Source organism: Tursiops truncatus, chromosome 11 (assembly GCF_011762595.2).
Source record: "Tursiops truncatus isolate mTurTru1 chromosome 11, mTurTru1.mat.Y, whole genome shotgun sequence".
Lineage (NCBI taxonomy): Eukaryota > Metazoa > Chordata > Mammalia > Artiodactyla > Delphinidae > Tursiops > Tursiops truncatus.
In genome coordinates, this window is record NC_047044.1 from 44,487,944 (window position 1) to 44,502,598 (window position 14,655).

At 36.6% G+C, this 14,655-nt stretch overlaps 1 protein-coding gene across 1 annotated transcript in view; it reads right to left on the reverse strand.

Annotated features, from left to right (window-relative positions):
- TRHDE (thyrotropin releasing hormone degrading enzyme) overlaps nt 1-14,655 on the reverse strand; it is a 398,446-nt gene that overhangs the window by 94,586 nt on the left and 289,205 nt on the right. Inside the window, exons 8-9 of the mRNA XM_019918769.3 lie at nt 4,307-4,372; nt 3,464-3,651 (exon numbers count right to left, since the gene is read on the reverse strand). Coding sequence (XP_019774328.2) covers nt 3,464-3,651; nt 4,307-4,372 — 254 coding nt within the window. The remainder of the gene's footprint in view (nt 1-3,463; nt 3,652-4,306; nt 4,373-14,655) is intronic.

Consider the following 14,655-nt stretch of genomic DNA (forward strand, 5'->3'; position numbering starts at 1 on the left):
TTGTTCCCCTAAAATATAGCCAGGTTATGTTAACCAGTCATTGCACTATTAGCAAAGGGATAGTCAACAATATGCAGTATGAGAAAAATATTTCTGACCTGAAAACTATAAGAATACTCTATGAGCTCAGTAACTATGGGAATTAATGCAGAATTGAGAAATTTTCAGCGAGCATGTCTGGGGCTATGTAGCTAAAAATAGAATATGTCTTTTGATGGGGGAGGACATCTCCAAATCTGTCATATATGCCCCTAATATAAACATACTTATAATTTTACATTTATTTAAACTGTATCCTTCTAAATAATGAAACTAGAAATTACAATAAAAATTGATATGTTTTGATTCTGAGTTTTAGCAAAAGTCTCTAAAGTCAAGAAGGAGAGATTCATATCAATACCTGCATTGTTGCTTACAGACAATTCCACATACAAGAAACTTCCTAAATGGCAGACAGTGTACTATAGCAATGTTCAGATGCAAAAAAAGAAGTTAACTTTAAGGTATTTTGATACAAACATTGGGGCATTTTGTAAAACTTTTAAAATACCCTCTATATTTTTCCTAAGAATGTTTTTGGCCTCTATTCTGCGTGTGTGTGTGTGTGTGTGTGTGTGTGTGCATGTATGTATACACAAAATCTATACATTGTCACAAAGACAAAGTAAAAATTACAAATCACCAAGCACATCTGAAGTTTATATTATTTCTGAATTGCTATACTATCAGTACTATACAAGTTATTTTCCTTAACTTTCCAAACAACACATATTTGATCTTCCCACCAATTTCATTTTTAAGATCAAAGAAGGCATGGCAATTATGTTGCTTTATGATTACAACTTAAAAGGCTAGAAGACCCTAAACATTGTGGGTGAAAAGCTCTGTGTGGTGTGCTGTAAAAACATCCAAAAATGCAGTGAGTTATGTTAAAAAAGAAACTAGAAAAAAGAACCTGTGAAATTAAATTGTGCCCCAGCCCCTTAAGTTTAACTTTTTAGTCATCTCATTTTAAGAAGAAAAAAACAAAAACAATGCACTTCAAAAGACCCTCAAGATATTTTCTATTTAACAGTCCCTGGGACTACGTCTCTTCATCGTAGGTCACATTTTTATAATAAAGCAATGTTTATTCTAATGATTATGTTGAGGTAGAAAAGCGTAGGTGCTTATTTTAGCTGGAGTGAAAAAACTTTTTTAAAAATGGTACCAATATTAGTGAAGCATTAATGTAGATGCCATGAAAAATGGTTCCAAGGTTGCTATCATCGGACCCAAAACAAAAGGAGATAAATATAATTCTCTGTAGCACAGGACTCCAAGAAGCTCCATATGTATAGGAGACATTACTGAACATTACAATGTATTAACTTTATAAAGAAAAAAAAGCTACACAAATTCACAATTTCCCAAATACCAAAATGCTAGCAAATATTTTACTCAATTTCACATATCAACTAACTTTATACAATTATTATATAAAGATCTTTCCTTTCTATGCTGTAATATAGCTACCACATATGAAAAATATGATTACTATATACATTAAAAATGTTCTAGGCATGTTGTAGTGATATTCCAGTGTCCTCTACAAAATTGAAGACAAAGAATTGATTATACAGTCACAGAAAATATCCACAATTCATGGGTTTCCTGGCGTAAATAGGCACTATGTTTTACTGCATTAACTATTTGCAGTATATGATAAAGATCTAAGAAGGTTACAGACAAAGGGCAGATAGAATTGGTATTGAAGCTTTGACCACAATGTTATAGTGAATTAAATTATCAATAATATAAAACTGAATACTAAAATTTCAACTGCAAACTTTATTATTTCAAAATAGATATAAAATAAATTTTGAGACTGATGGAATGCCATGCATTATCTCACTCAATAGTTTCTATGCCAAGTTCTCAGCTTTCAAAACCATTCATATGATTTTATAACTGCAGCAAAAGTAAAGCCCTGTAAAAGCTTTGTATAGGTATATATACCTATACAGCCTGGGAGAAAGTCTTCCTTTAAAGAGTCAGACTTGCAGCCGATACATCTGGCTCATATTATAGGTTGACAGAGTATTTTTGTTCAAAATTTGTTCTGTCATCTGCATGTCCTCTATGTTTTTCTGCATCAGTGATGCTTGTGTAAGAATGATCATTCTCAAAGGCAAGGCCTGAATCTCTCTAACTTTGCCACAGTCAAGTAGTTTTTATGTACTTCCCGACAAGGCCAGGGTTGATGCCTAAGCAGGTTTCACCTGGGGCCAGACGGTGGTTGACCAGAAGCAGTGTTTGGCAGCTGTGAGGAATCCAGGCTGGGTGAAGGGTTGACCCAGTCAGATCCTGACAGTGTGGCAGGATAATATCCTGTATTCCACAGGTGCAAACAGTTAGATTACAAGGGCAGTCTGCTGAAGGACAGTGTATATAATGAGCAGGAGACTTAAGACAATACTTTCTTAAGTGGGTTCCCAATTTAGTCACCAGAAAACATTCATGAATTTCTCAGGCACTTCTACCTGGACCCTGTCTTAGAGATAACAAAGAAAGCTTAATGCATGTTTCATATATCCTAGATACTGATGGATGATAAAATCAGATTCCTAATATTCCAAATGGGAGACAGCATGACCAGTCTAATCCCAACACCTCATTTTATTAATTTTGACCTCCAACCCTCCCTGTCCCGCTCCCAACCTCTTATCCGGATATCTTAGAAAAAAATAAAATGAAATGATTTAAGTTCTATCTTTCCTTGGCTCCACTTTAATAAAGCACAAAAGAGTGGGAAAACATGAACTAGAAAAGAATCACTACATGCTGAATTTTCAGTAATGAAATAAGAATTTCAAATGAAAGTTAAAGTAACAACAAGTCAAATTCTATGTATGTTGTGTTAATGGTTTTTAAACACTAAAAGTGAGGGAAGAGAATGTATTTTGATACTAAGTGGCATTGATACTTAGACCATTTTAAATGGATCTAGTTTGAGTTCCTCTGGCTCAGACACTATTTAGTCTGGTTGTGGGTTTTTGTTTAACTAGTCTTTCTGGATTGTTAGTTTCTGTTCTTGTCTATTCTACAAATCTTGGTTTTCTCAATACCATTTAATCCACTTCAAAGTGTTTTAACTTTCTTAAATTTAATTCAACAAACATTTACAGGGAAAAGTAAAAAAAAAAAAAAAATCACACATTATTGTGTTAAATGACCATGATAATTTAAATCCTGTCTTCTTAAACAAAATAACTTTAGCATGCTGCCACCTTGATAGTTAAAATATCTAGAAATGGGAGTAAAAGAGGGTTCAAAATGAAAATACCATATGTAAATAAAGAAATGAAAACTATATTTCGAGTACTTTTCATAATTCTGTTATCAATTCTTTTTAAAATGTTAAAATGCAAAGTGAAACATAAAAAACAAAAGCAATTTTTTCACATAAACAACAGAGTTGTACCTGTTATTTTGAGGTTCATGTGCTTTACTTTTAGCACTGATGTCATAAATAAAATGTTGCTGGGTAATTATTATTCTATTTTCTGCTGTTGTATTTCCCAAGATGGTGATAACAGGATAACCCATCTGGAGTGTCCACTGATCCATTACTTCTTGTATATTTACATACTTTCCATTCCTTTTTAAAGCCTTTATAACCAAAATTGTATAAATTAATTTTATAAACATAAACTATAAACATAATTAACATTAAACCATTTTCATGTTTACTTTTATGATTTACTTAAGTATGAAAACATTTAAAATTGGTGAAACTAATATAATGTGTTAGTAAAATTAATTTTCTTGCCTTAGCTTAAACTTCATGCATATATATATACATAGAAATAAAAACTTTATTAACAGTAAAGTTTTTACCTAATGGAAGATGAAATATATTTTATTGTTAAAGCAAGTACTTACTTGCAGCATCTTTAAGCATCCCCAGTATGTCTAGTATTAAACTTAAATACTTGCTATTCACTTATAGAGAAAAAGTTCTTTACCATCTATATTTCACTCAAACATGAATATCTGACACCCTATTAAAATTATATTTCAGAAGTATTATCATGTTTGAAAGTAGGCAAGGTATCTTTAACTACCATTGTAGCTGAATTAATTTTAAACCTCATTATCCTTATAATATAATACATCAAATATAAAACAAGAAAGCAATATCAAGAAAAGGGAAATATAAAAAGTAAAAACAAACCATCAGTGTCAATAAAAGTTATGAATGTTTTATAAACTCAATTCAAATATTCAAGAAGAGGCTTTGGCTTTCAAGCTTCCTATACTTTACCTCTGATAGTGTATTCCAGAGATCATTTCTGGCTGCATTGCCATACTTATGAATAGTTAAGTAATCCTACAAAGAATATAAAATTGTAATTACAATTCAAAGGCTAAGCAATTTCCAGTAAACACATTTACTTCTCAATTCGGTTAACCATTTCCATTTGTTGGAACTGCCTTAACACAAGATAAAGACGTGCAAATAAGGTGAAGAACCTCATTTTAAAATATTCCAAAGAGACTGAACTACAGCATATTTCTTAATTAAATCATCAAACAATACTAATCTCTTAAAATTTATTTTCATAGCCATAATCACTTCTTATGGATTTCCAGGGTCAAAGATCTTCCTCTAATTTAGCAAGTCAAACTCAGGGAATTTTGAAAAAACTACCTGTGCAATGAAATATTTAGGGGAAACTTTCTCATCAGGCTTTCATGTTGAAGTGTTGAAAAAAATATCTTGTTTTATGGAAAAAGGAAAAAAACAACCTGACATATACTGATGTGAAGAGGGATTGTTTTGCCAAAAAGGTGATGACTATCTCCACAACTTGTCCAGTTCCCTGTCTCTCTGCAAAGGACAGGCTGCCTAATACAAAAATGATATATACATATTTCCATGAGTTTGAAACACATATTAATATTTAATAAGAAAAGGTCAATCCTAAGTTTATTTAATATTTTTGAGCTTAGGACTTCACATTTCTCATTTTCAATCATTAGTAGTTTAATGTACACACTTTCTGATTCATGTCTGTTCCCTTCTAAGAAGCATGGTTTATGTCACTGTGAATGTGTTATTTAGATATGGCTACTTGGCATTTTTTTTTCTGATTCCAAAGTGGAAAAATCAATAGAAAACAGTGTTTTATATTATGAAACAGTGTCCCCTCCTTCATCTGAAACTCCATTATCTCTGCAACACCTAGGTAGTAGACAAAATCTTAACTTACATCATAGTACTAAAACTGGAAAAATTTTGCTGACTCCTTTCAGTACTTTATGTAGAGTGGAGTACTTTGGGGATAATTAAAGTTGGGGAAGCAAATTTTCTGAAATACAAATTGTAGCACCTGTGACAGATTCAGCTTTCTTGCTAACTCACAGCACAGCAAATGGCAACTCCCACTTAATCAGACTGCTAGAGATGCAGTACTCAACACTAACTTAGCAACCACAAATTCATCGTCGTCATCAGGTGTTAGGAATAACTTTACTGAAAAAATACAAGCCTGAATGACCAATCTGAATCCTAACCTTGGCTTTGAACATGCCACATGAGGCATTTTCAATTAGAACTCAAGGACCAGGATTTAAATCAGCTATTTCAGATTTAGTTGTCAGAATTATTTTTTATGCTTGTTTATCACTTAAGTGAATAAATTTGGGGAAAATAGGAATTATGAAACATAAATTTTATTTTAAATAAATAATAATAATGCCATAATAATAAAGTTTTAACATTAGAACTATTTATTATTGGATTCTGTTTATGTATAGTGCTGCTAGGATAATCAAAAAGAGGGAACAAAGGAATACTACATAGACCTTGAAAGGTCCAATACATAACTACAGGTTTCTCTTCACACACAGATCATAAAAATCCAACAGTTCATGATATGAGTTGACCTTGGCCCAATACTGATCATCAACTTGAGCTCTTGGTTCCCTCCCCAATTCAGAATAAAGTTCAAATTTACATTTCAAGCAGGCTGAAATGGCAATTATCCAAGTTTAGGAAGGCGCTCCAACTTGTCTGCCTCAGTATTCAGGGCAGATCACATGCCTTCTTGGACTCCCAGCAGCCCCAGTTTTCGGGTGTTACTGGAATCCTACATATGTCACTTCTTTTCTCTGTTATAAAGCTCAAATGTTTTCCTTAGTTATTTTAACCTTCCTCTTGCACAAATATAGTCATATTTTGAATTGAGGAAATTTTGCTTTGTCTTTGTAGAATTACAAAACCACTTAAAAGAATAGTGAGTGTGGTTTTTTGATGATCAATCATTTATTTATTTGCCCATTCCACAAAATGTTTGGTGCACTTTGCATGTGCCAGGCAGCTCACCAGGTGCTGGTGCAACAGTGGTGGAGAGAAGTTTACTGAGAATAACTAGAAATACTGAGATGCGATTTGTGTAGGAAGGTTTCTATGACGGAAACTGGGGAAGTCTTGGTACAATAACCACTTGATAAGATGAATCAAATATTTGGTATGAGATTGAATAAGAAGATTTTAAGTTCTGGTCAAACCTACAAGTCAATGAATATGGACATGGCTGGAGTTATGAACCTGAAATGAAAATTTATATTTATATGTATGAAAGTCAATCAGCAGATTTGACATAATATAAAGTAAAGTAGAAGAATGATTTAATATTAACACTGGAAAGAGAATTGTGGGTTCTCTATACAGAGTATTTCAGAAACAGTAGAGTTGTTGAAAAGAGTAAAACAAAGATGACCACTAGAATATTCTTAAGGAACATAACCAACAATATAAACTGATTAAAAGTTAAAAGCAGGGACTTCCCTGGTGGCGCTGTGGTTAAGAATCGCCTGCCGATGCAGGGGACACGGCTTCAAGCCCTGGTCCGGGAACATCCCACATGCCGCGGAGCAACTAATCCAGTGCGCCACAACTACTAAGCCTGCGTGCCACAACTACTAAAGCCTGCACACCTAGAGCCTGTGCTCCGCAACAAAAAAAGCCACCGCGATAAGCCCATGCACCGCAACAAAGAGTAGTCCCTGCTCACCGCAATTAGAGAAAGCCTGCGCGCAGCAATGAAGACCCAGTGCAGCCAAATAAATAAATAAATAAATTTATTTTAAAAAAAGTTAAAAGCATGTTAAGCAAAAGTATATTCTGATACATAAAGTGCAGGAGTGGGAGTCTCACTGTCTTTGTTCAAATCCATATTCCAACAGTCCCTAGTTGTATGATCTCTGGCAAATCACTTAACCTCTTTGTACCTGTCTTCACATCTAGAAAATAAGGATAATAAAAGTACCTGCTGCATAGAATTTTTCTGAGAAATAAATGATTTAATATCTGTACAGTGTTAAAAAGCGAAGAGTGCTTAACACAGTAATGTCTATTCAATAGACAGTAGCTGCCAGAATCTTATTAATCATTTCAGGTTACAGGTTGGAAAACTGAGCAACAAAAGCAAAAGCATCATTAATGATGAAAACAATATTTGCCTCCCTTTTAGCACTAAGTTGCTTTATATTTTATTTCATTCAATCCCAAGATGACATTTATGAGTTAGATGTTATCATCAACACTTAATAAATCAAAACACTGGAACTCAGAGACTCCAGCCCATGTCCAAACCCCATATCTGTGCACACAACTGCTGACCCAAATCCGGTACCTACGAGATGACACACAGGTGACTTGAGTCATGTTCAAAGCTGAACTCATGTCCTCCCCTATATCAGCTCCTTTTGGGAGCCCTTCCCCAGGGATGACTCTTCCATCCACCTCAACCAAGGAGTCATCTTTGATGCCTTTCTCTCCCTTTCCACCACATTCAGGTAATGATGCACATCCTAAACAGCCCCCTAATATTCCCCCTTCCTTTTAGCTGTTTGACAGCCACTCTACAGTATTTTGCCCAGATGACTACTACTGCTACTACTTCTGCTTTGTCCCTTTCAAATCTAATCTCTTTCACGCAGTCATGCATGAATAATTTTCATCAAATATACATATGAATCCCTGCTGCCTTCAGAATATAGTCCAAACATACCTCAATGTAACTTAAAGGTGTCCCTCATAGTCTGGTCCCTCTGTACCTCTCCAATCTCATCCATTACTTTGTTGGCCCCCTGCCTCAACTTAACCATTTTCACCTTTCTTGCAGATGTCTAATGCTTATTTTCTCCCTTTTCTAGTTCCCTGCACAAGCAGTTCTCTACACACTCTTTTCTCCTTTGCCCATTTAAATTCAATTCAATCTCCAGGACTCAAGTTTGCATGTCCTTTGGGAATCCTTTCTTGCCCATTCTCACTCCCTTCCTAATTCTGAGTTAAGCATCCCTCTTATATTCTTACATGCTTCACCATATAAGAGCAATTATCACACTGTTATAATTGTCTGTTTACTAGTTTGACTGCCCACATAGTCTATAAACTCCGTGAGAGTGAGGACCCTGTGATTCCTGTTTACCACTATTTAACCAGCATCTATGTGCCCAGCCTGGTACCCAGTAGATGCTCAATATATTTGTGTGATTTCTGACTTTCCTCATGCAATATGCCTTTCTGCTGACAGCTGACAATGCAGTAAAGAGAGATTTCTTGTACCTATCATGTTCCCCTTGAATGTCATATTTAAACACTAAATACTTAATTTATTATTTCAGTGAGTATTTGTCGGATATATAACTTGCAACGATATATGCAACTGGCCCTGATGTCATCAAAAGACTGTAAACTACTGGGTATGAGACTGTTTTTTGTTTAACTTTCTTTGCTAACAAGTGACACGGTTCATAACATTTTATATATAAAAGCCAATGGGACTAATGAAGACAAGGGGAAAAGTAAAAAGTGAGCTGAGGAAGTAAAGCACTATTATCTTTTAAAATTTATGTGGAAATAATTATGGAATACTTGCTCTACTATTAACGAGCCCTTCAGCATGTTGAAACAGAGGATCAACCATATAAATGGTTTATTCCTCAGGACACGGAGGGACAGTTTGATAAAAATCAAAGAGGTATGGACTGGCTTGTATGAGTTCAGCTGCAAATAACAAAAAGTCCACCCTGGGATGACTTTTTTAATAACAAGATTTATTCTTTCCTACCATAAGAAGGTAAGATAGAGCCGCAGCTCTTTTCCTATGGAATTCTTTTGGCCCCATCTTTACCTAAGTTTTGGCTTTCTCCTCACATTTGGGGCTAGATGGCTGTAGCAATCCCACGCATTCAGATGTAACATCACAGAGGAAATATGGAATTTTTTCCTGAGAATCTCTGTTTAAGAATCAGAAAAACTCTCCCTCAAATCCTACATCAAACTCCCCACGTTTCCCGTTTAGCCGAATTCTATCATGTGCTCAAAACAAAATCTGTTAGTGAAATTTGGGGGTGGGGATCGCACAAGTCAGGACCCAGTCCTATGAAGTATATGATTATATAGATGAGGATGAGAATCCAATCAAAATCAAAATTTGGTTTATAAGAAAGAAGAGGAGACTAGCTTATGGGTAGACCACCAACAGTGTTTTCTCCAACGAGACAAGGGATGCAAGTCCAGGCCTCAGTGACCCTGGGAAGCAGGATCCTTTCTACTTGCAAGAATAGTCTGGGAAACGCCAGGTAAATCGAGCACTGATTTTTCTGACTATGTGACAAGAAGTTTGAAGCAAGGGTTTAAACTGTTTTTCCTTTCTATTAAGAATAATTGTACCTCAAAATATTTGTACTGGGCATTTGTCATTCTTTTGGCTTTCTGGTATTTAAACACCACTTTTATATGAGAGTGATACCTCATCATGGAATCTGAGAGGAAAGTGAGGGCTCTCTCACTTGGAAGGGACAAAATTCTAAATCCTCTCCACTCTCCGTCAGCTAAAACATGGACACAAGTGGATACTTCATCCCAGGACTGTTAATCCTACAGGATCAATGCAAAGGAGCAGCAATCACTGAAATTACATTCCCTGTAATGGTGACACTGAGGGTCCAGATACAGCCATGCTAATGGCAGCAACAGAACCAGCCAGTACTATGACATGACCTTGGCTAGGTTTCTTAATTTCTGAGTCTCCTTTAGTTCCTATTATCTGTTTTGTAAGCCTGATTCTCCACACTTGCCAATGATTCCAAGCACTGCCCTACACCCTTCCAAAAAATTCCTTTTTGCTTAATTTAGTCAGTTTCTTTCTGTTGCTTGCAACCCAAAATCCTGACTGGTACAACACTAATGGGTGATACAAAACAAAGATGTCTTACAGTTTCTTGGTTTCCTCAGCAAGAAAAATAGAAACAATCTCTCAGGACTTATGCAAAACGTAAAACAAAGAACACCCAGTTCTATTTAGTAAATCAACTGGGCTTTTATATTATTAGGTATGGAGGGAAGAGGTGGATACTTTAAAAAAAAAAAGAGGCAGATAAGAAGGTCGTAAAAAAAGATACGAAAGTTCCACAGAGAGGAGTGCACAGAGAGCGACAAGAATAAAAAATAAAACTCTGCAAAACTTGTGTTTTAAGCAAAGCCTCTAGAGCAGAGGCTTTTAAATTGGGAACCATAAGGTCTAGAATTAAGTATTTGTAAGTGTGCGCATTATTAGGGTAAAGTGATCTTAAAGGGATCCATGGACAACAACAAAAGCAGATTAAAAGCTGCCAGATCACAGCAATGTCACACACGGGTTGGATAAAACCCATCTGAAGCCTGGCCATGCATTTCAGAGGATGTTTCTACGTTCCCTGACCTTGAGAAACAGAAGTAAAAGACTAAAACAGTGACAGATGACCAACTAAAACACAAGAAATCTAGGCTATAGGTCAAAATATTATTTTTGTTAATGCCTGAATACTGGTTGGAGATTATGAAATTAAGTAAAAACAAGTAGCCAAGTACTGAAAAAGCACTATGCAAATAAAAGAATGTTTACATTTTAATTCTACTAGATAAGAACCAAGGATAAAAGGAATAAATAATTATTAAATTTTTATTATTAAATTATAACAAGTTTCCAAGGAGGAAATCCTGTAAAACAGAAACCATTACCAAACATTCTGAGGTACAGCAGTTTCTGACCACAGGATACAATAAAAAAGAGGTGGAATTTAGGAAGGAAAGTTGTTTGAATAGCTACGATGATAACAGTTGAAAAGTCAGTTATATCATTGCTTGCAGGCCATTTTGATTTTGATTTTTTAAATGTGTGTTTAACTTAAATTTACTTTCAGAAGTTGCTTACTTAGATATAGGAATATTCAGATATTTCCATAGGAACAAAAGGGCATTTCACATTTTTTTTTTTTTTTTTTTTTTGCGGTACGCGGGCCTCTCACAGCTGTGGCCTCTCCCGTTGCAGAGCACAGGCTCCGGACCCGCAGGCTCAGCGGCCATGGCTCACGGGCCCAGCCGCTCCGCGGCATGTGGGATCCTCCTGGACCAGGGCACGAACCCACGTCCGCCGCACCGGCAGGCGGACTCTCAACCACTGCGCCACCAGGGAAGCCCCATTTCACATGTTTTAAAAATCCATTACTCCACGTAATGAGTGTAAATTTTGTAAAATCAGTATAGTCTCTTAAAGGGCTGTGAAATATGCCAGAAAATTTTAAATCAAAACAACCTGCTAGCCCATGAAAGATTGTTTTGCCTGTTTGCCTGAAATTACAGACAATGGCGTATTCTCACTTCAGTTCTGTTTTCGCCTATCTTTTATTTAGCAATTATAGATCATACCATCAATGCCCCAACATGCAGCAGCATCACCAGAGGCGCAGTATTGCCACTGTTGAATTTGTACTCCATCCCAGAACCACCTGACAGGGTCCTACACCTGTCAGCAAAATGGCGTGAATGTTAAGTCGATAGGGGTGTTCTGGGGTACTAAAATATCCCCACCTCTCACTTCTGCTGCTAGCTTGAAATATTACTGAGACATAAAATGAATCTATTGGTAAAACTGAAGTCTGTGAATTGCTTTTTCTGAATGCCCTGGTAAAGGGTTTGGACCACAGCAAGCTCACAAAACAGATAAAAGTATATCCTGGCCGGTAAGAATATACTGCCTTTTGTAAATCAAGATACCCACTGACTGCAGGCCATGTACATGGAGTTCTCTCACTCAGCCCCCGGTGCTGGTCACTCACTGAGAAGAAAATGAAACTCAGTTGAGAAAAAGGTAGTGTGCATATTCAGAAAAACTAAGAATTCAGGCCAATCCTTACCAGTCATGTGATCTTGGGTAAGATATCTATTTTCTCTAAACCTTAATTTCTTCAACTGGAAAAAGTAGATAATACAGCACTTACTTGAGAACAGTGTGCATAGAAAATGACATAAAACAAGTAAAGCACTTAGGAAGAAAAAAGCCTGCCACACAAAGAACCCAAGAAACTTTAGTTATTTTAAGATCAAGCTCAAGGGAAAAAAATCTAGAGTCAACATCTTCTTCTTCAACCCTACCTCCAAGAGAAGTCAAAATGCTCTGGAGGCCCAAGGAGATTAAGTGGACTAACTTGTAGGAGGAAAGTGCCCAGAGGACATTTTTTTTTAATTTTAAAAAGTAAAATTGCAAGAAAAAAATTTGAGATCAAAGCTTCTTTAGATTTGAGAAAAGCTTAGAAACCTTCCCTTATCCAAGTCTGGAGAAAGAAAGAGACCGTGAGGTCTAGAACTCTGTTTTTCGCAGAGGTCTACTGAGGTGACAAGACCACTAATGGGGGGAGGGGCCCATGAAATGGGGGCACTAGTTAGGTTCCTCAGCACAAAATAGCCATACCTAAGGGAGCACTAAAGCAGCAAAGACACTAACCTCCAGGTGACCAGAAAGGCTAGGCTTGGGCAAGATACATACCGAACGTTCGAGCAGCATGCACTATCTCACTTCTTTCCTGAAACTAATACAACTGACTATCAGTGTGGATGAGAACAGACGGTTCTTCGCTGTATGTTCTGGCCTGATAAAGTTCCCTGGAACATTCTCCTATTAATGGGCATAACATAAGGGGAATTCCATAAGGACAGATTAAATTTCCCATATGCTCAGAAGCATGGGGGATTTCTTTTATTCAGTGTTAAAATAATATACACTTACTAATATGTTATTTACTGTTAACATTATTAATGACGGGTACGTGTCTATCAGATCCTTCCTGTTTTTGTTTCCCTGGTTATCCAGCTTCTATTTCATAGTTTATCTTAATTCCTAACAAACAGCCTCATCTCCTTTGCAGCTCTGTTTTTCAATTAGGCTAGCTGGCAAATATCCCATTCCTGGATAAATTCAAGTATTTGCCTTCTTCAAACCTGTACCCATACAGCTGAGCATCACAGGAAAAAATAAGGCAATTGAGCAGTTGTGTTTTCTTCTTCTTTTTTTTAAAATAAAAACTGGTTCACAGTATTTATTTATTTTTGGCTGCGTTGGGTCTTCGTTGCTGCCCACAGGCATTCTCTAGTTTCGGCGAGCTGGGGCTACTCTTCGTTGCAGGGCGTGGGCTTCTCATTGAGGTGGCTTCTCTTGTTGCAGAGTACGGGCTCTAGGCACACGGGCTTCAGTAGCTATGGCTTGAGGGCTGTAGAGCACAGGCTCAGTAGTTGTGGTGCATGGGCTTAGTTGCTCCACGGCATGTGGGATCTTCCGGGACCAGGGCTTGAATCTGTGTCTCCTGCATTGGCAGGCGGATTCTTAACCACTGCAGCACCAGGAAAGCCCCTGTGCTTTCTTATAAATTCATAAGCACCAAACTCAAATAGGCACTCAATAAAACCAGGCAGCCATGCCTTCCTATTCTTCCCAATCCTCAGCCTTCAAATCTGTCTACTGGACAGCATTACCTCACTTTCAGCTATTGATCTTGCCTCAGATAACACTAAAAACATAGAATTTGGAATTCCCTGGCGGTCTAGTGGTTAGGATGCGGTGTTTTCACTGCCGTGGCCTCAGGTTTGATCCCTGGTAAGGGAACTAAGATCCCACAAGCCTCAAAGTGTGGCATAATTAATTAATTAATTAATTTTTAAAAAAGAATTCATCAGAAAATGAACTCCTTTATTTTCCAATTGCCAAATTTACTGGAAGGGTCTCTCCTATCAAAGACCAGTCTTTTTACTGTCTCAAGAACCAAAATCCCAGTTGTCTCTTTCTTCTGCAACATTATCAAAACTCTTCTGTCTTGACTCCTTCTCTAACAGTCTAAAATGAGTACAACTGTCTCCCATCTTTAAAAAACAAAACAGAAACTTTCCTTAGCCCTTATCCTCCTCTACCTACCTACCCTGTTTTTCTGATCTCCTTCCTTGGCAAATTTAAAAAATTTTATCCTACATACACTATCTCTACTTAGGTATTTCCCATCCTCTCTTTTCTTTTTGGATTAATTTTTATTGGGGTATAGTTGCTTTGCAATGTGTGTTAGTTTCTACTGTACAGCAAAATGAATCTGCTATACATATACATATACCCCGTCCTTTTTGGATTTCCTTCCCATTTAGGTCCCCACAGGGCATTAAGTAGAGTTCCCTGAGCTATACATTATGTTCTCATTAGTTATCTATTTTACACATAGTATCAATAGTGTATATGTGTCAATCCCAATCTCCCAATTCCTCCAGACTCCCTCTTCCCCCTTGGTATCCATACATTTGTT